The sequence below is a fragment of the Pectinophora gossypiella genome, chromosome 12 (assembly GCF_024362695.1).
Source record: "Pectinophora gossypiella chromosome 12, ilPecGoss1.1, whole genome shotgun sequence".
Classification (NCBI taxonomy): domain Eukaryota; kingdom Metazoa; phylum Arthropoda; class Insecta; order Lepidoptera; family Gelechiidae; genus Pectinophora; species Pectinophora gossypiella.
Window position 1 is genome coordinate 3,974,541 of NC_065415.1, and position 25,575 is coordinate 4,000,115.

General features: G+C 38.4%; 2 protein-coding genes across 4 annotated transcripts in view; one reads left to right on the plus strand and one right to left on the minus strand.

Moving 5' to 3' along the window:
- Positions 1 to 13,712, plus strand: part of LOC126371481 (leucine zipper putative tumor suppressor 2 homolog) — a 120,603-nt gene extending 106,891 nt beyond the window's left edge. For both annotated transcript variants that reach the window (XM_050016792.1, XM_050016793.1), the window contains 4 exons: positions 615 to 732; positions 10,617 to 10,727; positions 12,086 to 12,305; positions 12,715 to 13,712. In XM_050016792.1, coding sequence (XP_049872749.1) covers positions 615 to 732; positions 10,617 to 10,727; positions 12,086 to 12,305; positions 12,715 to 13,419 — 1,154 coding nt within the window. In that variant the 3' untranslated portion in view covers positions 13,420 to 13,712. The remainder of the gene's footprint in view (positions 1 to 614; positions 733 to 10,616; positions 10,728 to 12,085; positions 12,306 to 12,714) is intronic.
- An 819-nt stretch (positions 13,713 to 14,531) lies between these two features.
- LOC126371449 (ionotropic receptor 25a) overlaps positions 14,532 to 25,575 on the minus strand; it is a 46,634-nt gene continuing 35,590 nt past the window's right edge. For both annotated transcript variants that reach the window (XM_050016747.1, XM_050016748.1), the window contains 4 exons: positions 21,627 to 21,845; positions 19,455 to 19,568; positions 15,331 to 15,571; positions 14,532 to 14,685 (listed from right to left, as the gene is read on the minus strand). In XM_050016747.1, coding sequence (XP_049872704.1) covers positions 14,566 to 14,685; positions 15,331 to 15,571; positions 19,455 to 19,568; positions 21,627 to 21,845 — 694 coding nt within the window. In that variant the 3' untranslated portion in view covers positions 14,532 to 14,565. The remainder of the gene's footprint in view (positions 14,686 to 15,330; positions 15,572 to 19,454; positions 19,569 to 21,626; positions 21,846 to 25,575) is intronic.

Below are 25,575 nucleotides of genomic sequence, written 5' to 3' on the forward strand. Positions count from 1 at the left end.
CGTCGCCGCGCCGCTCGTAGGTATTCGCTGGTCGTCGGGTATGTTCGTCGCTGCATGACCGCTTGCCGCGAAGATGTCATGCTACACCACAAGCGCCTTTTTGAAAAATCACATTCGGATGAGATTTTATTGACAAAATATCGCAATAGAATCCAGGTAAAAAATATATGGTCTATATTTTTGCCCAGATTGAAATTAATTAAAAGAAATCGAGGGTTTTGTTGAAGGTTGCCTGGCAGAAATTGCTGTTTAGCATTAAGGCCGCCTATTGTGCTTATGTTTTTTATTCGTATGTTTATGTCCTTTGTATATGTTGTTGTGCAATAAAGTATTATTGATTGTTTGATTGAAGAAAATCAAATCAGATTGTTATTTTTTTAAAAAAGGCGCTTATGTGGTAGATATTTGCGAAGATAAAGAGCTGATTGCGTTATATTTTTCCTTCTGTCCTAGTCAGTTGTCAACATAGCAGTATTATAATTAATAAATATTTAAATTAAAGATCAAACGCAAAGTTTTAAGTACCACACACACATTTTCATGGGTTTTCATGGTTAAGGACTTTTGCAGCAAAATCGACTCTATTTTCTTAGAAGTTGCCATATATTTGGCAGGTTCGTCAGACGTCCGCGAGGCACGATGGTGTGGGTCCCCACAACCAGCGTCGCTTTCCGCTCTGCCGCCCGCCACGCTCTCCGCTCCGCTGCACCAGCGACATCACTCCGCTATCGTGTAAGTAACATAAACAGTTGATATAAGTCCCAATGCTGCTGGGAATAGGCTTCCCCACACAGGAGGAGGGGGTGTGGGGAAAACTACCACGCTGCTCTATTGCGGATTGGTGGAGGGTTTGGCCCAATAGCCATTTAAACAGATACTTACTTGAATGTATTATAGAGTTATTATTTATTAAATATCAATGTTATTTTGTTTTTTTATCTGTAAAAACCGTCAATTAATAATTCTTACGTAATTAGATTTGCATTACGTGTGTGTAAATTATCTTCTTTATGAATGAGTCAGCCACGGTTATTATTTTTTTAAAGTACTTACTTAGGACAGTATAAGAAAAATAATCAACTATTTTCCTTATTAATGATTTTAAAAGTATCCGAACGAAAGAATTCTCCAACGAGATAATAAAAAGCTCCAGATAAAGGAAACTTTCTCAAGTATTTTTCTCATAAGTATATTAATCGCTAATCGCCATATCCGCTCCGCTCTACCAATGCAGTCGCTACCCTATATTCTCTATACGCTTCAACATTTGCACTTATAATTTACTTTTTCTTAACAAATCCAATGATCTTAATTATGATGAATGATTCTTTAATATACGCGACGTATAATTACCACTTCTAAGTAATTGTCTAATACAGATAACCATATTGTGTGCAGTTTGCTCGGCCAGTACGCAGTATTCCATTTAATAAGTATGACGAAGAAAATCTGAGAAATGTAAAATGTGAAATGTGTGTGCATGTGTGGGGATAATGTGAGGGTAATGTGTATATAATAGGAGGTTATTTGGTCTATTATTTTAGACAAAGGCATAGTCTACTTCCTCTCTGGGAAGAAAACGAAAATTGGAATGTTTTAAGTAAGTATTTAAAACGTAGGCGGCGTACGTGTTTTAGTATTTTTTTTTTAGTACTTATTTGTAATTTTCTTTTTTTTCCTAGAGAGAAAGTAGACTATGTAGACTTTACCATACGATAAAGAACATGTTATCTTAAGTACGTTATGTTTAAAAAAGGAACCTCCATGCAAAAGTTGAGACTCTAGCAGTTGTATTTTCTGAACTTTCGTGATGAGAGAATCAGTAAAATTTCGCTTTTATATGAGCATAACATAGATGTAGGTATGTAATAGTAATATAACAGCGAACGCCTCGAAGTTTTGTTCTAGCTAACTTCTAATTTCACTCCACAATAAAGTAGTGCGTAATAAAATTAGTAGCATCCACAATCAGAGATCTGAACGGATGGCGTGGTAGTATCTGTGCTATCGGGTGCTGTGATCTGTTACATGCAATGGTATGTTTGCGCAATAGTATTTAACTTGCTATCGGATCGTTAGCCACACGCCAGGTCATCCCACTCGGTTTTGTAACCAGCAAATAATCATCAAAAAAATCTGCTAGGTTTTTTAGTGTATGAAATATTGAATTTATTTATTTTTTGAAAAGAAACTTGCTTGTTCAGTAGAGTTTGTTATGAATAGTTAGTGTAAGGTTTAGGCCACACTGCATTGAGCTGTTTGTGGCAAGCTTTAGCCGTGCTTAATACATTTAGTGAACGGTGCGTAATAGGTGCCTAGTTTTCGCAATCGCTTTTTTAGTTTTTGTTTGAAATGATACCAAACAGGCATTCTCTAAAGATTTTTCAAGGAGTTGTGTGCCGTGCTGGAGAAACCTACATTCGACGGGTCTTCTCATTTAAATTCTATTAATTGCTAATTGACTTCACTAAGCACGTACATATTTTGCAAGCCATGACAAATAATTAGAATTATAGTTCCCACATGTAGCACGTTTCCAAATTAGACAGAGTTGTCAATGCTTCACCAGTGTAGCCTGTCAAATGATCGAGTAAGCTGCAATTAAAGCTATTAACGCCGCGCCAGTCGCGTGACGACGCGCCTTAACAGTCGTGAATGGACTCCCCGCCGGACAGTAAAATGCTGCTTTCACTTTAGTCAATATTGTAGGTCTGTAGTCAAATGACCTAAGTATATTTATTACTTAAGTATTGGAGTATAAGTCCTTCTTTGTACCCAAAAACACTAGGCAGCAGTTAATAAAGCAGTCTTAACTGCGAGCTTTGGGATATTTTACCAAAGGTATTAGATTTAGGTGGTCTTCGATAAGTAAATATGTCGACTTACAATTAAATTAATTCATTATTCTAGATTTGCAATCAGTTGCGTGTTCTAAGTTCTGAATATCGTCAATGATCTACATTGCTAGAGAAAAACATTACTTTCAAATCACCCACATCACTAAGTTATTCTCTAGTTGTAAATGTTACCTGGATGCGTTTGACATGGAATGGAGAGAGATTGCTCAGGATAGGAAGTGAAAGCTCAAAAGGGAGGCAAAGGCCCTGCAGTGGGACATTCCAGACTAGGAAAAAAAACTTATCTAGACTTAGAGTTTTAGTACTTATTTAAAAAAAAATATTTTATAGATAAATAGGTCCGTCTATTTAAATCTGAGTCATTAATATCAATGGAAATCGGAATATATGTACAATAAATTAACTGTTTTATTCGTGCGTACCCTAAAATACTACTAAACTACACCTTTCTTTATTTAGCAAAGTCAAACATAGGGGAGTGGTTAAAATTACCAACCCCTCCGTAAATTATTTCCAAACGGCGACAGGGGTGTGTTTAAAGCCAGAAAAGATATAAATGTCACATATCTCAGTAACTTTCAAAAGTATTCGAAAGAGCTTCAGTTATACATACATATATTAAACGGCTTATTTGATTACATTTTTAAGCCAGTTTGTTTCACAAAAAGGGATAAAATATGCGTCATTTAATCCTTACAATGAAAATGTGAAGCAAAGCTCCGTACAAAGAGTGTAACCAGAATATTATTCCATTCAAGTCAACTGAAATCGTCAAGCGACATTTTAGCGCCGGCACGCGCTCTTCAAACAGTGTAGTATCACACATAGAACGATTCACTCCGCCCGCGTGTATCGCACGCTAAGTTTCATATAATATTTAAGTAATTTCAACATTAAAAGACCTTCATAACGTCAGTGTAAAAATAAAATTATTTTTCTTTAAAAAAAAATAAGTGTTTGTTTGTGATGTTTTGAAAAAGGAATGGCGTAGAATTCATGACCTATGCAAAGGTAAGGTTAGCATAAAAACTATTTTAAAAAGTGATTTAGACTAGAATTGAAGACCTTATAAATTAGGCTTGTGGTTGAACATCCAGGCCAAGGCGTAAAGTTTCAGTCTAAAGTGCTAAATGTAATTGAAAGTTACGTGTTAATGGACGTAAGTGCGTAGTTATGAGCCGGTATAAAAAACATCTTTTTATTACAAGACTCAGTGATATGCGTGTGATGACTGAAAGTAGAGAAAGTATTCAATTAATTTAAATGAATACGTAATTATGTCAATGATGGTAATTTAATTGTCACTTCTTCTTCTGTCGTGTGGGTTGTGATGTGGAGTATAAAACCTCATCAACCCTGAGGGTTACTATTGAGCCGCCAAAGGCCCCTGATATGGCTCATGTAACGATTACTCACTTACATCAGTAAGTAGGAACCGGGACCAACAGCTTAACGTGCCTTTCGAAGCACGGATCATCTTACTTTTTGGACAATCAGGTGATCAGCCTGTAATGTCGTAACCAAATTAGGGATCACAAAGTCATTTTTGTGATTTGTCCCCACCGGGAATCCAACCCAGGACCTCCGGATCGTGAGCACATCGCTCAACCACTGGACCACAGAGGCCGTTAACAGTTTAGTACGAAAGAGTCACTCTGATCATGAACGTATGAGTTATGCATGTATTAGAAAAGTATGACTGATACATTGTTTATTGACTTGCCAGTCTTCAGCCACATCAGTAAAATAAAGAAATGAAAATAAATCTGTTTAAATATGTATGAAATAAACAATAGCAATGATTGATTATGATTAGTCAGCGCTGCATTGCAAAATATAAACATTCAGTCATACCTACTGACTATACTGTATGGGTAAAGTACACTACTTTACCATCATATCCGTTCAGTTCTTATCAAGAGGGCATGAAACTAGCAACTTCCTCGCTCTATAAATCTGCTATGATAACTTCTTTTATTATTTTCGAACTGTAAATTCGAAATAGTTTTTTTTTTTCAATTGGCTTCAATATGCCTAGACGGTTTTACGATCCGCGCGGTTACGATGAAAAGAAAAAAATGTGAGTATGATTTTTTTTTGTTTTTGTTGGTTGAAAAGGAAAGGGAGTCGTTTTACAAAGTGAATTCCGACGATAATGTTTGTTTCCTTTAAAACTACTTTTGTACGCGACGTTGACTACTTGGCCGAACAGATAGCGAGCGCTGAGCTCTATGGTATACTATACAGGCTGTTAGTGACATCGTAACGAATGCTGAGGGGAATGATTCCGACCATGATTCTGAGTTAATATCAAGTAGAATTTAATACATATTCATGTTAAGTGAAAAAAACTACTGCGCGAGTTGATTGAGGGGAGGCCTGTGCCCAGCAGTGGGCCGTATATGGGCTATTTATGTTTGTAATGTTATATGCAGTCTTGAAACCTGCGTCATGAAGCGAGAGTGTTACCCTAGGAGATCTAGTGAAACTCTCCTAGATGTAGATAGCATACGCTAGAGTCGCAACAATGGAGGCTGAGATGCGCGGAAGTACGCCCCACCGCGCATGCGTGATTTGCATTCTCATACATAATCGTACCATCACGGCCTGAAGGTGTTTCGCAAACTAAGTGCAGTTTTTCAACCTTGTTTCGTAATTAGGAAGGACTATGTTACTTCAGCTTATACGATTCTTAATGAGTAATCATTATCTGCTGTGATTAACGAGGTACTGGAATTTTATCAATTCTGGAAATTAAACTACGAATATAGAGAGTTTTACTGCACTTATCAATTATGTTTGTATAGGTAAGACTAGTATTCCGCCCGCGACTTCGTCCACATGGATTTAGGTTGTCGCGCGCGATATGTTTATTCCACCCCAATGTAATAAAGAAACTATCTAATGTTCTTTCTCAAAGTTTAATCTCAGTACCAAATTTCATCACAATATGATTAGTAGTTTTAGCGTGGAAGAGTAACAGACAGACATGATTACTTTCGCATTTATAATATTAGTAGGGGTAGGGATTAAAGTAAAGTACATTTTTTAAATCTTTTTCTTTTTACTTTTATGGCAGACTAGGTATGTAAGTATTCTAAGTACCATTTTTTTCTATGTCATCCAATAAAACTGCTTAGTAGGTACTAGGTACTTAAAAGCACATTTTATCACTTACAATATTCGTTTTATCAACGTTCAAATCCGCTCCATTTTCAAAGCATAGCCCGTTTTGCAACCAAATATATTTAGGTTACCGTCGCCACATGTAAACGATGTTGATCATCTGGTCATAGTACAGTCCTGCTCGTAAATTCCTTCAGCAATATGTGAGTCATTTGCTAAAATTGATGACTCTAATGAAGTGCGAACGCGTCCTAAATATTAAGTCACTAATATATAGGAACATAGGTACATATTTAAGAATATACATAAACATAAATAGCCTATATACGTCCCACTGCTGGGCACAGACCTCCCCTCAATCAACCGCAGGGGGTATGGAGCATACTCCACCACGCTGCTCCAATGCGGGTTGGTGGAGAATACTTGTATTTTATTTAAAATAAAATGATGCTACAGCACTACCAAAGTAAATAATCTAAGACCTGGGTGCTTACAAATCTGATTAAGTATTTATTTATCTAATAACGCAAAAGTTGGATACCTTCTAGTAAAATTAATAAAATTTATTTTGATAGACGAGAATATTTACGTGGTAGGTTATATTGTCATAAATACCATTCAGAAGGTAGAATTAAGTACCTAAATCATATCTACTTATCCACGTTTGAAACCCAGTACCCATACGGAGTACCTACTTAGTTCATCGTGCCAACGTCTGAATAGCCCCATTGGAAATACACGCGTGAGCTTATGTTATATTTAATTCTAATTAAAAAAAAACTAGCAAACTAAAGCGGCATTTGGCAGCACAAAAAGCTTCAGCAAAAAATATGTAAAGTCATTTCCGGATCCAAAACGAGAAGCATTTAGCTTTTCTAAGAAATTCTCTATAGATTTGTAGTATACTTTTTATCTTATGTTTAAGCTCCAAATTAAAAAAAAATGGTAATTATTATTTGTTTTTAATAGGTTAAGTTTTAAATAACTTTACCTCTTCAGCGAGGAGCTCGGTGGCGCAGCGGAAAACGCGCTCGGTCTGCGATTGTTATAGTTAAGCAACTTTCGCAAAGGCCGGTCATAGGATGGGTGACCGCAAAAAAAAAGTTTTCATCTCGAGCTCCTCCGTGCTTCGGAAGGCACGTTAAGCCGATGGTTCCGGCTGCATTAGCAGTCGTTAATAACCATCAATCCGCACTGGGACCGCGTGATGGTTTAAGGCCCGATCTCCCTATCCATCCATAGGGAAGGCCCGTGCCCCAGCAGTGGAGACGTTAATGGGCTGATGATGATGATGACCTCTTCAGCGTCACCTTAGCATCATTAGTAGGACAAAACCGACAAGGTACCCGTCTCCTTGGACGGGCCAAGGAGATGACATTACCCGCATGTGAACTGACCGTGAAGCTTCATTTTGTCCATATTTTCATAATGACACGGTTTACGACCCTCTTATACGATTTTTACAAATATTCAGAGCATGAAATTAGGATAACAACGCACATCTGGTTATTTAAACATGTTTATACCTACATACACTGGAACGATACTGTCAGACTAGTATTTTACGATGTATTATGTTATTTTTTTGATGAATAGAACAATTGCGCGAAAAAATACTTTATGAAATAGCAAATATAGCATTCTCTCTTCTCCGAAAAGACGACATTTTCAACAAAATCTGTCAGTATGAAACGCAAAAAAGAGCAAGCAATTTTGCGGAGAAAAGTATCTTTGGTCTTCCGATCCAACATAACCCTTTGCGACAAGCGCGAAAAAAAATCTACTTACTTAAATACTCTTCCTCCTCTCTTTTCTCTTCTTCTTTTTTCTTTCTTATTCTTTCTTTTCTTTCTTTCTTTTTTGTCATAGAATGAGGAATAATCTTTATCATCATGTCGTCCAAACCGTATCCAGCGTCTCCTTAAATGTGCCGTGTGACCGGATCTTCAAGTCGAAGTTCGGTTTAGCCAGCCAGATCAGAGCCCACCACAACAAGGAATGCTACCTATAAAATGGCAACTCTCCGCTCCCCACCAGCGGCTGAGCTAGGTTTACCTCACCCCTTACTTTAGTCTTCAATCAGACATTTATTATGGGCGTAAGACATCACACACAGACTCGCGTCTTCGGTAACATCAATGTGTTGTGTCCGGGGTGTGGTCTGGGTATGTTTGCGCCTCATATAGCAAACACGTAAGACATCCAAACATTCGTAATCTCCGCATCTCAATGAGATAGATTCAAGCCGACACGGAAGCCTCAGAGTAACGTTGCTTGTATAATGAGCGTGGAATATGTAGATGGTTCCACGGTCCACCGCTGGAGCAAGACAGCCCGCGGACCGCGACGGTGCGACGCTCACAATGCCAATGCACTATGGATAGTTCGGTTTCTTCCCCGTGGATGTGTGCCATAAGAACGGTGATTAGAACCTACGAGTTCCACCACCTTATTTTTATTTCGACAAACATCCGTCTCGCTTTTTTTGTAATTGTTTAGTGGAAATTTGATATGATGTTATTGTATTTTTTGTGGGTGGCGCAATTTTATAATAAACTATTTCTATTCTATTCTAAGTAACTTGTTAATATCGGCATCGACAAAACGAGAAATCCGCAGACGTCATTTTGCTCTACACTCTACATTTAATATCAGAGTCCCAATATGCATAATTGCACAGTAGAGTCCATTTGTCCGTTGTGTTGGTAAGAATTAGAAAATCCCCATGGCGAATGTAGAATTTTGGTTTAGCTTGGCTTGCACTGAAGTATACCTATTAAAGTATCTAATAAGAAACCCAAGACAATTTCAAGTAAGTTTAATATTTTATCAAGAATACTTTTGGATTTGCCCTGAGAAACAACTTATTGTACGTATATCCTAGGCGCTTAGTCCCGAATTAATTGAAAAAAAAACAGGATTATGAAATATTGTATTTAAAAGATTAAAACTTCAATGAATCCAACCAACTAAACCCGGGCGACTTAAGTGCGCCTTTAAAGCACCTGATTTCTCGATACCATTCAGCTAAAGTAGCCTAACGACTTCAACGGATCCGGTGCAACAAACTGCATAATAAAACGCGCGAACTGCCTTTACCGTTCCAAGCCAACGCGATTTTACGCAATTTACAATCGTAGCCATCGTAAACGCTAAAAAGATGAGATAACGGCGAAAAGAATGAGGGTTGCGTCACGGATTTAAAAATGGCGCGTATTTTTGACCAATCATAAGCATTGGCGGTTGACGTTTTGGCGCCTTACGTGATAATTCGCGATTGTGATTGGTCGAAAATGTAATTAAGCCATGTAGAGTTCTGGTTCTGGATAATTTTCCTTTTTTTAAACAAAACCCACATATCACGGAGTACTTTTTATCTAGTTATTTACTTTTTATTATAGTTATAATAATAATTGTTATGTCTTAACTATACCTATGTGTTTGTTTGGTATTGGTTTTTACTGTAATGGCTGAATGTAAAACTGTAAAAAAAAATCTACACTGAAGCTTATTTAAAAACTTTTAAAAATTATTTAAAACATAGTCTAATCACTCTTAACACTAAAATTTCTGTTGAATCTAGCCTAGAACTGCGGATATCCTTAAAGGCTTGCCTGTATGTGTGTGACATTTTATCCTTCGGTCTCATGTAACAATCTCGACCTTAAGCCCCGTTAACTTTCAACTACAACTCAGCATTGCACTGGCATGGCATTATCATCGATTTATTGCAATCATTAATCGAATGTTTTAAGACCTTAATACTTAGACGACAGGATTTACAACCAATCTGTTGACTTGATCATTTTCTGCTTGTCGAATTTATGAGTTACGACCAATTTATTATACTTGGACATTTTTATAATCAGATTTTAAAAGTATTTTATCGGGAAATTGACTTTATTGTTATTTATTTCGTTTTCGGTGTCGTGTGTGGCCCGTTTCTGAGTTCATTTTATGACGCGATGTTCGCTTCCCGGTGAAGGAGTTGGCGTCTTACATAACGAATTGTTTTTGTCTTTATTTGCAATCTTCTGCAGTGAATTCCGATATTATGTCGGTGTAGTTACCTATAGTTGGTGAGATTGCGTTTGCGATCCGACAAAATTTTTGTCGACAGCACGCGACGGCGTTACCAGGAAGCACCGGCTGATCTGATATGGACAAAAGAAATCGCGCCACTTTCCTACGATTTCAAGCGACATTTCACTAGGTTTGTCGTGTAGATACTGGTTATTACAGTACGATCATATTCGATTTAAAATCGTGGTAAAGACTTTTCTGCGTATAAAAGTTACAGCAACCTACAGTAAAACGACAGATTAACTACTATTTAGTGTACTTAGAGTTTTCTCGTAATGTTTTCTTGTCCTTCATCTTTGAATCGTGATATTGATAATTATATGGCTTGATAATTATATTATAGGTCAGAGCAATGGGCAGGGCAACGAAACAAAATTTAAAGCCAAGTTTGGTTGTTTGTCCACCAACCTGTAGTGAAGCAAGAACAGAATATGATCTTGTATCCCTTCGATGTCTGGCCTGTGCCCAGCAGTGAGAGACATACAGGGTGGCTATGTATAACCGGTTATTAGACCATATATATTAATGTAAAATGTATCCTCTTTCCAGTACAAAGTCGAGCTCGGGTTTGAGCGGCGGGGACAACAAGGAGCCTGCGCCCGCGCCTTCGCCCGCCGACTCCGGAGTTTCAGAGCTGGAGCGGGACCAACATGACTATAGGTGAGATATCTCCATAAAATTACCATTAAAATAAGACTAAAAGTGTAGGAAAAATGTGGGTCTGTTTATTCATGTTTGGACCATAGATAATTGATGGCAATAAAATGTGTCTGTGGTATGTATTTTTAATGTGATTTAAGTGCAATAAAGATTTTTTGTATTGTATTGTATTTTAAATAATAATGACAATAGGCTCGCGCCCTATTACATGGAACTTAACCTTGGGGAGGAGTTGTATATACTATATACCTCTGCCTACCTCTTCGGGGATACAGGCATGATGTTATGTTATGTTGTCTGTGTTGTTAAAAATGTGGGATAGATACAAGAAGCGACACACCCACGGCAAAGTGCGAGCAAATAAAAGCATGAAAGTGAAATTCTGTGTACGATTAATTTTGCATGGAGATCAATATCCATCTACTGCTAGACTCTGTAGACTCTAGTCTTGAACTCAATCTTCGGAATAGGCTAGTTTCCAACTAGTCAAATCAGCTTACTAAACTTCAAAACACGAAATTACTATGTATGAAAAAGCACACTGTGACGTCATAGAAATACGTGACAAAATGTGTATTAGTACGTTTTCTTGATTAAAATTCATAAATAAGTTAAATAGAAAAAAGGAAAAGTTTTTTGTTAGTTTTACATCTGTCTTAGTATATAGTAATCAGAATGCCATAATTTATCTTGAACCTAGTACACGACCCAATTGAGTATTTGACTGGGTCAAAGATAAATTATAAAATGCTAATCTACAAATAGAAGCCAGTCTAAGATGATCAAAAATCAATCTCATTTACTTTTCGACTTATTTGCGAATTTTATTTACGAATTAAGTAACAATGAGTACGATGTTTGACCGCTTTTATTGATGACGTCACAGGACAGTATTTCCATACAAACTCCGAAGAAAACTTTCGTTTTGACGTTTCGTAAAATGTATCTCATTTGACTAGGTTGTCAAGTAGCACTCTTTCCGCATCTAGCACTCTACATGACGCGTCCACCAATAGACGTACACCGTATTCAGTATGTGGATGTCGTGACCAGGGGGGTTAAAATGGCAACATCGAAGCAATTCATCTAAGAAAGCAATATTGCAATTTGACATTTGCGCATATAAAAGTAAGTGCGCAATGCAAACAAATGTCAAATAGCATTATTGCTTTCTTAGATGAATTGCTTCGATGTGGCCATTTTAATCCCCTAGATCGTAGAATTGATCATTTCATGATGTGTTCGACCATTTCATTAAATAGAATATCACGGCGCCGCCCTCGCCCTGCCATACTTGTTCAGTTCATACCACACGTCATTTAACCCTTTCATTGACCCACATCTCTCCCACTTTCCAGCACCACCGACCGCCTCCGCAACCACGAGGTGCGGCTGCGGGCGCCAAGAGGCCTCATGCTGCAGAACTACAACACGCGAACCAACGAGCGTGATGCAGAACTGGCGAGAGTGCGTCGAGACAGAGCCTTGTTGAGACAACGCCTGGAGGATACTGAGTGGAGCTTGTGCCAGAGAGCTGGCGAGATCGCCCTGCTCAAAACACAGCTTAAGGATGCTCAGGTAAGAGATAGACATGCAGGGTGTTAGTGAAATCGTAACGAAAACTTTCAGGAATGATTCAGATCATGATTCTGAGCTGATATCAAGTGGAATTTCTCGTTGCAAAACTATGAATATCCGACAGGAAATTCAGAAAATAATGCGAACGCGACGTCAAACAGTAAAGAGACTCGCTGTAAAGAGACTCGCCGTAACGGGAATCACCGTTCGGGGAGTCGCTGTCAACGCCATAATTGTAATATACGCGGTAAAGTTTAAATCTAAGCTTAAGAAAAATATGTGAATGCGTGTCTATAACAATGATACATAAAAGCAACAGACCACAGACGTATTTAGTATAATGAATTAATTCATTATATGTTTATGTATGTTTATTCCATTCGTAATCCGTTTATTTTATTGTTTTCAGAACGAACAAACCGTCAAGGGGCACGAGTATCTCACCCTGAAAGCCGACTGCCGCCAGCTGCGCGAGGCCCTCGACAAGAAAGAGAAAGAAATCATGAGGCTGCGAGCAGAGTCGGAGGAAAAGGAGAAGACCGTCAACAGACTCCAGTCCGAAGTGGACAGACTCAGCACCGACCTCCGGGAAAACGTTGCAGAATTATCGAAGAACAAAGAAACCAGTAAAAACGAAATAGAGAGACTAAAAACCGAACTAAAAGAGCTGAGACAGGAGCTATCTGACGTCTCCCTCAGCGGTTATGAAGGCATCGAGTGCGGAAGAACCATGAGGGGAATATACGACGTGTGTAAAACCAACGAGTACCATTGGACATCAAGCGACAGTGCCTTAGAAGACGCAGAGGTCCAAAGACTGAACGGAGAGCTTCCCGACCCGTGCGGTGACCAGTGTCCCGCCAGCGCCATGGTCGATCGCCTCAAATGCGAACTCGAGAGCAAAGACACACAGTTCAACAACGAAAGGAGAAAATGGTCCGAGGAGAAAGACAAAGTACTAAGATACCAGAAGCAGTTACAAATGAACTACGTCCAAATGTTTAAGCGCTCGCGTACCCTTGAGGCCGAAGTCGACGGCTTAAGACTAGAACTCGAACTATGCAACAAAAACATGAAGAATATAAACAAACACGGAAAGACAATAGAGTTGTAACATTACCAAATTAATAATTTAATATTTATATAGACAAGGCTATCTTTTTCTATTGTAAATAGTTAATTTTAGTTGTGGAGTATCTCCGGTCTCTTGCCTGTGGTTCGGTTAGTTGTCAGTATTTGTTTAGACTACGATAGATAATACTCAACTGACAATGACAATGTATCACGTAAAAGTTTAAATTATTGTACATTTACTAATATTATAAGGCGATTATCGATAAACGTATGCGATTTTCATAAAAATATCTTAAGTTATTGTAGATAATAAATCTATTTTGGAAAATAGAAGTTTTTTTTTGGAAATGATACACAGGATTGGTCAATGTGTTTATTGGTGACACACTTGCATTAAAACATACTTTATTGGAGCAGAACCTACACAATACTTAAGACCTTAAATCTAGTATAATAATATAATTTCGCCTTAAAACCACGTACCTAAGAGCATTTTTTAAATATTACATTTTGAAGTTTCTTCAACAAAACCCCGATTTCGTACAATTAATTTCATTCGGAATGAAAATTGAGACTAAAATTTATTATCTGGATTGAAATTAGCGTGTCTATTGCGCGGTTTTGTTATGAAACATCACATTCGGATGTGATTTTTCGAAAATACACTTAAAACGTGGTATTCATAACAAGGCGACAATAAATCATCATCTCGATAGCATTATTCCGTTTTTCACGAGGCCCGCTAACCTGACCTGAAGATTTGACAGGTCTGGCCTTTTACAGAAGCGACTGCCTGTCTGATCTTCCAACCCGCGAAAGAAAAACCAGACCAATACAGGTTAGGTAAATGCATTTCTCGGGAATGTGGGCTTCCTCACGATGTTTTCCTTCACGTGATAATCATTTATGATCTAAACTTTAATTTGAAAATAAATTCGGCTATCATTGGTTTAGGCCTGTGCTGGATTCGAACCTGCGACCTCAAAGTGAGAGGCAAGCGTACTAACAACTGGGCTATCACGGCTCCTGGGACTGGGCTAACTGGGCGACGATAAATAAGTACTTACCTAAATATAAATACTGATTTGAACACATGAAGAATACCTCTGCATTCTCAAACAATAGAGATCGAGATTTGTTGTTAGGTAGATGGGTTATAGGTATCTATAATATTAAGGTCTTAGGTTCAGAACTTAGGTTTCAAGTCGGATAAGCCTAGGTTTCTAGATCGAAATGAGAATCCTTCGCCAAATTTCTTGGTGCCGTGACTCTCCACGTTATTTCTTGTGGTCTTTGTCGGTTCCACCTGGAAAGAAAAAAATAGCTTTTTATATCACTTTGTCTGGATTTCCCTGAGGTGACTTATCTGGATGGCCAGGGTTTGTTATATAACCATGAACATTTATCCAGGAGACACCTCTTCCAAACAATCTTCTATATTCTACCCGTCTATATCTTCCCGACAGATATTCCTCGGTCATGTATTATGGTAAAATTATTATCGCTACATTTAAGTATATCTTCGAGAAACAGACACGTTAGGAAAAAACTGTAAACATCCATATTCATTATTTAGGTACTTAAGTATATCTATTACCGATTTCTCGAGATATCATCTCTTTTTTAGAAAGTATTTTTAAGTCTATTATAATATTTCGTTACATAATAATTGGGTTAAGTCGGGGGTTTTGAGTTATTTTATTCTTTTTCGATGAGATTTTGACCGTCGTGGGTTCTTTTCAAAATTTTTTAATTTTGCTTAATTTTTTAAGTCCAGTTTGTATTACACATAAACTTAAATATAATGGTATTCCAATTGCAGAGGGTAGAAAATAAGTGAAAAATAAAGAGTTTATGTAACTTTTTTACAGAAACAAGTGTTTTATGATCTCCCTGACAGAAGCAGGCCTGTCCACATACGCTTTACTCGTTCCATAATCGGAATACAAACCTGCGTGACATCCCCAATAGTAGGTCTCTTGCGCCACTTATACCAGTAGTACTCCAGACTCAGCGTAACACAGGCGAGGCCAATACCGATGAAGATGACAATAAACACGCCACCGATGTTCTGGATGGAGATCCCGTCAGACTGGTCGTCTTGCTTCTCGCACTTCATCGCCTTAGGGTTGTTCACCCACCAGTTTTCCTTGAGCTTCTCTAGTTTCCTTTTGTTCAGGAGTTGGAGGATACTGTTGAAGGAAATAGGTATTTAGTGTCAGCATATAATTAGTCCGATGAACTATATTCCCACACCTCACCGAGCTTTCTGTTAGACCAACGTTATAGGCGGTGAGCCGTATCGCCGTCTGTAATGGCCGAGCCAACTATAACCTGTAAGGCCGGTACTGGGGTTATAACCGGCGCTCTCCGATTGAGAAGCAAGCCGATGTACCTACCACAAGACCAGAGACCAGCAGGTTGTAAAAAAAATCCTTTTATTCAGGATTTGGAGGATACTGTTGAAGAAAGTAGATTGATAAGGAGAGTAATATAAAATATAGCACGCGCCACGCAAGAAGTCCACGGATGTTAATGAAACTAATTGACAAGTTTATGCAGAATCAGCGACACCATTGCCGCAGCTGAGGGACTTCTTTCGTGGCGTGGAGTTAGTGTAAATCTGTGGGCTTAGACTCTTTCTAACCGCGACAGAGTTCGTCGGTCTCATTCTGTGCGGTACTGTGAGAGAGTGACGGGTGATTGATATCTATCAGAAAAAGTTAAGGTTATTTAGTGTCAGTATATAATATATAACATAGTCAGAGGTACGTACATCCATCGAAAGATGAACTAAGTAGGTACCCACACCTCACCGAGCTTTCTGTTAGACCAACGTAATATGCGGTGAGCTGTATCGCAGTCTATAATGGTCGAGCCCACTGTGTTAGAGAAAACATAACTCATTGGTGCAAGTTTGGTACCGAGGAACCTGCGCTTCTAGATTGGGAAGCAAGCCGATGTACCTTCCACAAGACCACAGATCATCAGGTTGTAAATACATTCTTCCTCTAGATTTACCTCACACCACGGCCGTAAACCGCTAACGAGTGAGGACTGTCTGTTTCACTCGTATCTGCTCCTAAAGCGGCACGCGGTAACAAAGATTTCTTTATACGAAGTTTCCGGGGTATGACAAATAAAACTTATTAAACCAGTTATCTTTACAACCAACTAGGCAATGGCGCTGCATTTCCGTGCGCCCTACATTGTTACCTCAATTGTTACATAAATGTGGAAGTGTAGATTACATAGTATACGTACAGCAACTTTGTAGTAGACATTATACATAACACGGAACCTCAGGCGCTACCTATAATTTTGTACAAATTTAACTCCTAGCCTTTACAATACGAAGACTCGGCCAGAACGGCCTCCGTGGTCCAGTGGTTGAGCGTTGGGCTCACGATCCGGAGGTCCTGGGTTCGATTCCCGGTGGGGACATATCACAAAAATTACTTCGTGGTTCCTAGTTTGGTTAGGACATTACAGGCTGATCACCTGATTGTCCGAAAGTAAGACGATCCGTGCTTCGGAAGGCACGTTAAGCCGTTGGTCCCGGTTACTACTTACTGATGTAAGTACGTAGTCGTTATATGAGTCATGTCAGGGGCCTTTGGCGGCTCAATAGTAACCCTGACACCAGGGTTGATGAGGTTGGTAATTCACCTCACAACCCACACGATAGAAGAAGATACGAAGACTTAATACAATACCAGCGGGCTTAGCACCGTAAGCGTGCGACTCTCGTCACCCGTCACTCTCTCACAGTATTTCACAGAAAGTAACGTGCACAGAGAGTCGTGTGCTTATGGTGTTAAGCCCGCAGGTTTAGACTAACTCCGCGCCACGAAAGAAGTCTCGCAGCCGCGACCCTGGTGTCGCAGATTCTGCATAAAATTATTATGACCTGTCAATTAGTTTCATTAACATCCGTGGGTGGACTTCATGCGTGGCGCGGGCTATATTTTACACCTGCTGCGTTTCCTTAGTCTTCGTTGGCAATAGGCTCGCCCTCTATAACATGGTACTTAAGCATACAATACTAAATAATAATATAATACTTTATATATTTATCTACTCCTCGTCAGCTATGTTTAAGTTCTAAAATAGGGGATGAGCCTATTGCTCACAGTTTAAGACCACTAAATGTCGTATGAAATTTCTTTCTCGCTCTCGCAAATCAATTTATTTGCGAGAACACATAATATACAGAAAGGTGGTAAAATAATTTACATGATAGTGATGTGATGTGATCGGCCTGCATGCAGGCGTACAAATATTGAAAAAATAATAATTAAAAATTGGTACATTGAAAAGAAGATACTTATTGTTATTGAAAATTATACTTATTACTAAATTTAATTATTTTTATTTTTAAAATATTCATGCAAATTATAAGTAAGTAGCAACATTTCTTCATAAGCCATTTCGTTAGGTTAATTTTGAACTTATTGCCAGTCAGCATTTTTAATTCATTTGACAAATTACTTGTCAACTTTGATAAAAATTATAGTGCTCACCTACCACTTCGGGGATATAAGTGTGATGCTATATACATATAAGCGTTGTATGTAGTAAACATGGTTCAAGGTTAAAAACAGGCCGTCACGACAATCATACGCTCATGAAATATACAAATGTGTAAGCAAACACAAACATCAAATAAACTAGAAAGCAAATAAGAATTGATCACGTACGTTTCTTGTTTACGAACGATCGTGTTTGCAAGACATTAAAGATGCAAAAAAATAGATCCAATTACATTGACCTAATACACGACCAATCTTAGTCACCTTTTTAGTGTCCACGGCGACGCATCTTGTCACAAGCGAAAACGTATAACGACTCTGAATAACCGATATTGCATTTTATTTGAACAGTCATAACATTTTAATTTGAGGGAACGCACTGACACTACTATTAGGCTGTGTTTCCATTGACGCGGAGCTGTGCGGAGATGTGCAGGAATTAACCAATCACCGTGAGGGAGAGAGTAACAGAGCGTCTTCCTTATTCGCTCTTTCGAACGCTGTGATTGGTCAAATCCGCACATCTCCGCTCTTCTCCGCCCATCTCCGCGTCAGTGGAAACCCGGTACTATGTGTATACATAACTTAATGTGTACATATATTTACAAAAAAAAGACTTTGTTTATAGTACGTCAGTGTCCAATTTATTCAGAAGCTAATGTCACTACGGTCACCTTTCACGGTAATTTGCATACACCGTCCAATAACTACGCGTCATGGAACTAATACACCAGAACTGATAGGTAAAGTATTTCATATTTCACTTCCATCATCTAATATTACTTTTGCGAGTGACTTACTTAAGCGGCTGAAATATCCGAGAGCGCTTAATATTAAAATACTTATGGTAAAATCTTTTATCTTTTAGCCGCTTTAACCCCTCCATCGTCCAATATTACTTTCGCTAGTGACTTCTTAAGCGACTGAAATATCTCAGAGCGCTGAATATTGAAATATTTATTGTGTTTTCTTTTCGATGTTCGTCTTCTCTTCTTTATAAGTGGGAGACCAATGATCAACCTCATCATGAGCCGTGTGACGTCATCATGTGACGACTACATTTAGTAGCCAGGAATGACTGCTTAACGTGCCCTCCGAAGCACGGATCATCTTACCAATAAGTAAATACAATCGGGCGATCAGCCTACAATGTCCTAATTAAACTAGGGATCACAAAGTGCTTTTTGTGATGTACTATGTCCGTCGGGGTATCGAACCCGGTGTATCGCACTCTTAGCGCCGCGTTTAGGGTGAAATATGACCATTTCATGAAATTATCGAACACTTCATGGAATGATCAATTCTAAGATCTGGACTTGTATATACCTACAGAGCATCACATCTGTATCTCTGAAAGAGTTGGCAAAGGTGTATAGGTACAATACACAACAACTATTCCTCGCCAGCTATGTTTAAATCCCATGTACTACGGAATGTCAGAGCATGCATTGCTACTTCTGTTCTAACTTTTCGTCCCACTTTTTGAGAGCTTATGCTCAATCTACGGTACTTATACATATAGGTATCAATGAGGGCTACTTACGCATTGTTAAACTGGTCCTTCAACGGCGACCCCTGCTGGACAGCGATGGCGTATGGCTTCCTGGAGAACTCGTCCCCTACCATCTGAAGGTCACAACTCGTCAAAACGTGGTATCTGCAAATTAATCACATGTTTAGAGTAAGGTAAAAAACCTCTATAAAATACCTAAATATTAAAAAAATACCGCTCCCTATTTGTCTGGACAGGTAATGCATGCCAACTTGCCAGCGAAGCTGTAACAATTATGCATGACATGACAATAATTCATGTTAAAAAATAATAATACGGGACCACCAGGGAAATATCCTTGAACAAAAATATTTCAGGAGAAGAATGGTAGATGGGAGCCAAAAATACAGTATATGTTGAAAATTGAAACATACCTAATAGCTTCTGTATTATTGTATGTTCTATGACATATACCTACCTACCTACTAACAGGTCATCGTTTTATGAAGTCCGTCAAAAATAATGAAACGGAAAAAAGCACACGTAACAAAATAATGTTGGACTTTACCGGTAAAAAAACCGATTCGTGAGATGGTAGGTACCTAATTGTGTAGGGTGGTTTCATTCAACCTAATTATTATACCTACATCAATAGGTTTCAAGCTGAAACTGAAACAGCAATCACCTAGTTAAATTAGTACACCACGTCTTAACTAGATGGCGCAACTTGTACCTAGCCGTAACATGATTGTTCTAGCCACTGAAAAACGAGCGAGAAAAAGGCGGGAAAAGAAGCCATTTTCTTAATTAATATTTTTTTTAATTTTGTTTTTATTCTATCCTTTGATTCCTTAATTCTATCTTTTTAAAGTAAATTGGCAGACATTTGTCTCTAAATAGTTCTCATTATACCTAATGTTTTTTTTTATTAATTTAAAATATCTGAGGAAGCATGATTTAAAACACGGAATAAAATAAAGAGGGTGGAAAGGCCCTATCGCGCATTTTGTATGAGTTTGATGGTTCAATCCCACTCTTTTACTACTACTACTTACTCCTGCAAAAAGATATCTACGATAGCTCTACTGCTTCTCAAATGCCATAGCCAAAGTGGCTTTTCATACAAAAGTTTTTTTTTTGAGTCGATCATATTATTATTAAGGTTTTTAGCTTTCCCGTGATAAGGAGGGATCTCCTTGCATGATAGTCGATATTTGATTTTTTACTCTGTAGGTTCTAATACACGATACGACATTTTATTATACTATCGCGGAGCTCTCCGTGTGTCGTAAAGTTTGTGGACGAGTGGAGTGCAAAGTTGAAGTAATATAATTAACTATTTGGCCGTAGTTGAATGGCGCGCATTTCGCGGTCACTTGGCCCTTTCTTCTATTCCGTGATTTAAAAGATCACACAGCGTAGAAACTGCAATATAACGTTTTTATAGCTGTAATAAAGTACTACCTGAGAAGCATAAAACTTTAAATTTATTCTCATTTCTCATGCACGACTTTCAAACGCATTCATATTCAATGAAAAGTTAAATAAACAACATACCTACACCTACTTACGATTATTTTAAGACGGTAAAATTATGGAACTGTACGGTAATATTACTTACTTCGCTTTTTAAAATAATCGATAAATTTTTATGTCTGTGTGTCTGTCTTATCTACCGAGATAAAATCATTGATATATTTTACTATGGTTAATCTCTTTGTAACAAATTGTCTCCTTAAAAGACCCCAAACTTCTGGGCAAAGGTCGCCCCTTCCGCTTGTATACATAACATAAACATGATGTAAATTCACGACTATATCCCAATGGGGTAGTCAGGGTACACCTCACCGAGCTTTCTGTTAGACCGACGTGATACTTAGCTGGTGATATCGCCGTCTGTAATGGTCGAGCCTGCAGAGGATAAATTAATTACACCTACTACTACTACTTATTGGAAGAAATTGCTGCTTAGCAATAAGGCCGCCAGATTGTACTGTATCTATCATCCATTTGTGTAAATTTGTTTTGTATGTTGTGTGCAATAAAGTATATTTGATTTGATTTGATAAATATCTCGTTTCATTGGTCCAAGACCGGTACCGGGGTTAGAACCGGCGCTCCCCGTTTGAAAAGCAAGCCGGTGTACTACATGACTATACCACGGTGGCTATGTTTGTTGTATATCTTGTGGGACAAAAAAAAGAAAAGAAAAAGTATACCGACCTCACATCAGTTGCATCTCCAAGCCAAGCGAACCCCTCACTGGTACTCTTAGAGTCTCGCACCCTCTGCACGGCCTCTTCAATGGAGTTGGGCAAGCCAGCCTCCTTCATCGCCTGCCACATCTTGCTGTATTTGTCGCTCACTGGGTAGTCCCATACGGCCAGCTTAGCGCGTTCCACGTCTGATAAGCTGTCGTTCAAGCTCATTTCTTTCCATATCCTGTGGAGGAAATGGTTTTTTTTAACTACCTACCAACTCACTAATAGGTATTTAATACATATGTCGGAGTTGATCAAATCGGAAAATAAAATGAAGTGACAACACTTCCGTCATGAAGTTGCAACGCTTCGACGACAGGTGGCGGAAGTAACTAAATGACTGTGATACTTATAATGATGTACATTATTGTCTTCTAACGCCCACACAGAAGATGGAAAATCATACGATAATGAATAGAGTTTAGTTAGACCACCTTGCTCGGTATAAATTCCCTACTACCTCCCTCCCTCCGTTCTGATGATGCTTCGACACATATATAAACTCACTCATGTCTCTATTTCCCACCGAGGTAAGAGAGCAAAGGGAACTCCTAACTGACGTAATGTCCATTATATGTCCGGACTCCGGATTTCGGTAGGTATTTGGGCGGATAAGCTCGCCTTCTAGGAACGGATGTTAATTGAATTACGCAGCTTACTTACCTATATTTAGATAAGAATTTCGAGTCCGAGAATGTTGACATTAAAGTGCCTTTTGATACACAGGGTGTTAGTGACATCGTAACAAAAACTTTGAGGGATGATTCAGACCATAATGATTCGGATAAATAAATAAAACGGTATAGGTAGGTATAATCTGAAAGTAGATTATATACCTACCTACGTCATTATTATAATATAAACCGTTCATCATCATTATTATAATATAAACCGTCATATAAAATGTAAACCGTTCAAACAATATAATATATTGATTTTTAAAATTGATAACGGTTGAAATGGATTGAAATCAATATAATATATTGATTTTTAAAATTGAAAACGGTTTACATTTGAATTCGCAGTATGTAAGAAACTTAACTAATTTAAAAAGTTCTTAAACTTAACTAAATTAAAATTCAATTTGACACCAACTCAAATCCGTTTGAGTAACAATAACAAAGGTCCTTTTTAGTTCGTTTACTAGAAACGGAAGTTCGCACTATGTATGGGCATGTAATCACTTAGCTACTACAATAGGTACTCTATGTATAGGCATGTATAGACGATCATTGTCTTCTCTCTTTATTGCTCAACTATTTGAATTGCCCGCACATGCTGAGGTGAATGACTTTAACACCTGCTGTTTTAACAATTTACTTATAGAATTTAATAAAATGTAAAATAGATCCCAATAAAAATATTTTTATGTAAAATGTTGCCAAGACGGGATCATATCGATCGCAGTGTCAAAAAGTTGTCAGATAGCATGTAGAGCCAAGCTTCTAACTCTACACTCCCTAACAATACAAACACTAAAAGTTCACAAACTCTACACGTTTGCAAAATATGTGGCTTGCCCGTTTCGAGATAATTCATACAATAAGGGGTTTAAAGCAAATAATTATAACTAGACTGTTGGCAACATCAAAGTCTATATTATAAATTTTACTGTAACATTTTTTCCAATGGCAATATTACAGGACTTTACGCCACGGACTTTGCCGACGAGGCACGTTTTCTTATATCTCGCTACTTATGTAAACATTTCGTAGTTTTTTAATATAATACAGTCCACTTTAACATATCGAAGAGGTTTTATTTACCGGAGCGACCATCGCCTCCAACATAAACAATTTCTGCAATATTCAGAAAGAAAAACTTAGAATAAATTATAACCCCATTAGGACTACCACCTACTCCCCAGTCAATATACACACATATACTCACACGTATTTCCCATCGGAGTTAGCAGGGACTATATATATGTCCCCCGTAATATATAAATAAAAGTTTTGATAGAAGGGGAGAAACGTCCTTAAACAGATGAGAGAATTTTTAAGAAGGCTCAAAATCCCGGTGTACCAACTGCTTCTCTTCTTCTATCGTGTGGGTTGAGTGGTGGGGTACCAACCTCGTCAACCCTGTTGTCAGGGTCACTATTGAGCCGCCAAAGGCCCCTACCATTGGCTCATGTAACGACTACTTACTTACATCAGTAAGTAGTGACCGGGACCAACGGCTTAACGTGCCTTTCTAAACACGGATCATCTTACTTTCGGACAATCAGGTGATCAGCCTGTAATGTCCTAACTAACTTAATCACATTCAGATGTGATTTTTGTTAACAAACCCTCTCATAAGACTAGACACGTTAGTTTCAATCCTGGACATTACTTTGTGATCCTAGTTTTAAACTGATTGAAAATATATGAGAAAAATCGAAGTTTCATTCAAGAAAATCACCTGAGAATCTGATTTTTCACTATATCTAAGTGTTGGAAATTGACCGTGTATTGACCGTGTATGCATCACCCTTATAAGACCATAGATTAATAACATTACTTTTTATGTAGACATATTGTCTTTGCTCTCAACTGTCATTCCTTCTTCTTTGCTTTGTTCAATGTCCGTACCAACTAGTCGACTCTTACGCCTATTTTATTTACGTAATTATATCGTGATATATCGTACAAGCAATATTGTAATCTCAAGTGCCAAAAACGTTTATTACACGCAGATCAGCTTCATCAGCATATTTGTGTTTTTATTTCATCAAACCAATCGCCGGTCCACGATTTACCTCGCCACAGGTTATGGGCCCAGCATACCTAGATTGGTTTATGCCCTAACCTTTGTGTGCAGGTTTCAGCGGTGGCTGTTCATCGGAGTGCATTTTGTCGGTGAGCTTGTCGGCGCGCCTTCCCTGCTGGTCGCCGTGCTCCCGTCGTCCTGTTTTTACATGCCTCGTGTGAACTGAGCACGCTTATGTCAAAATGTCAAACAATGAAGATAATGGTAACACGTTGTCGAATGTTCCAGTCGCCTTTGCAGGACAAAATATTGAGAAACTGCGCGGCGTGGAAAATTACCATGTGTGGAAATATCAGATGAAGCTTTTGCTAACTTTGGAGGGCCTATGGAAAACTGTAGAAGGAACGGATACCGACACCACGCGCGACGGTCGTGCTTTGGCCCGCATCGGATTGAGTGTTATGTCCTCATGTCATCAACACGTTCGTGATGCTAATACAGCTAAGGAGGCATGGACTAACCTCGAGAAAATATTTCAGGACAAAGGTCTGTATAGGCGTGTTTTGCTATTGCGTCAGCTACACAGAATTGAATACTGTCAGTTCGGTTCAATGTCTCGCTATATAGAATCTGTAATGAATTTGGTTTGCCAGTTAGCTGACATTGGTAAAGTCATCGAGGACAAAGAAATTGCCGAACTTCTTCTAAGTGGTTTGCCTGAAGAATTTGATGCTTTGGTTTCTAACTTGGAAACTGCCTGCATGACCAATAGTGATTTAAGCAGTGAGATTGTTCGCTCACGGTTACTGCAAGAGGAATCTAGAAAAAGAAAATCTGACAACACGGAGAATGCTGCTTTTTATACAAACAAGAAGAATTATTCATCCAGTACGAGCGGAGTCGTGAAGAAGATTGTGTGTCACTACTGCGGGAAGCAAGGTCACATCAAGAGCAAGTGCTACAAGATGCGACGTGATAAGAAGAGTGATCACAAGCCCGTCAATCACTCACTCCTCGCTACGGGAATGGAGACAACCGCTTTCTTCGTGAAGAGTTGTGACTGGTATATTGATTCCGGTTGTTCCAATCATCTGTGTAACAATAAGGAACTGATGAGCAACTATAAGGAGATCAAAGGGAACAAGATCTTACTAGCAAATAACGAGTCTCTAGCTGCAGAGGGTGTTGGTGAAATCCAATTGGATGATTCATTTGGA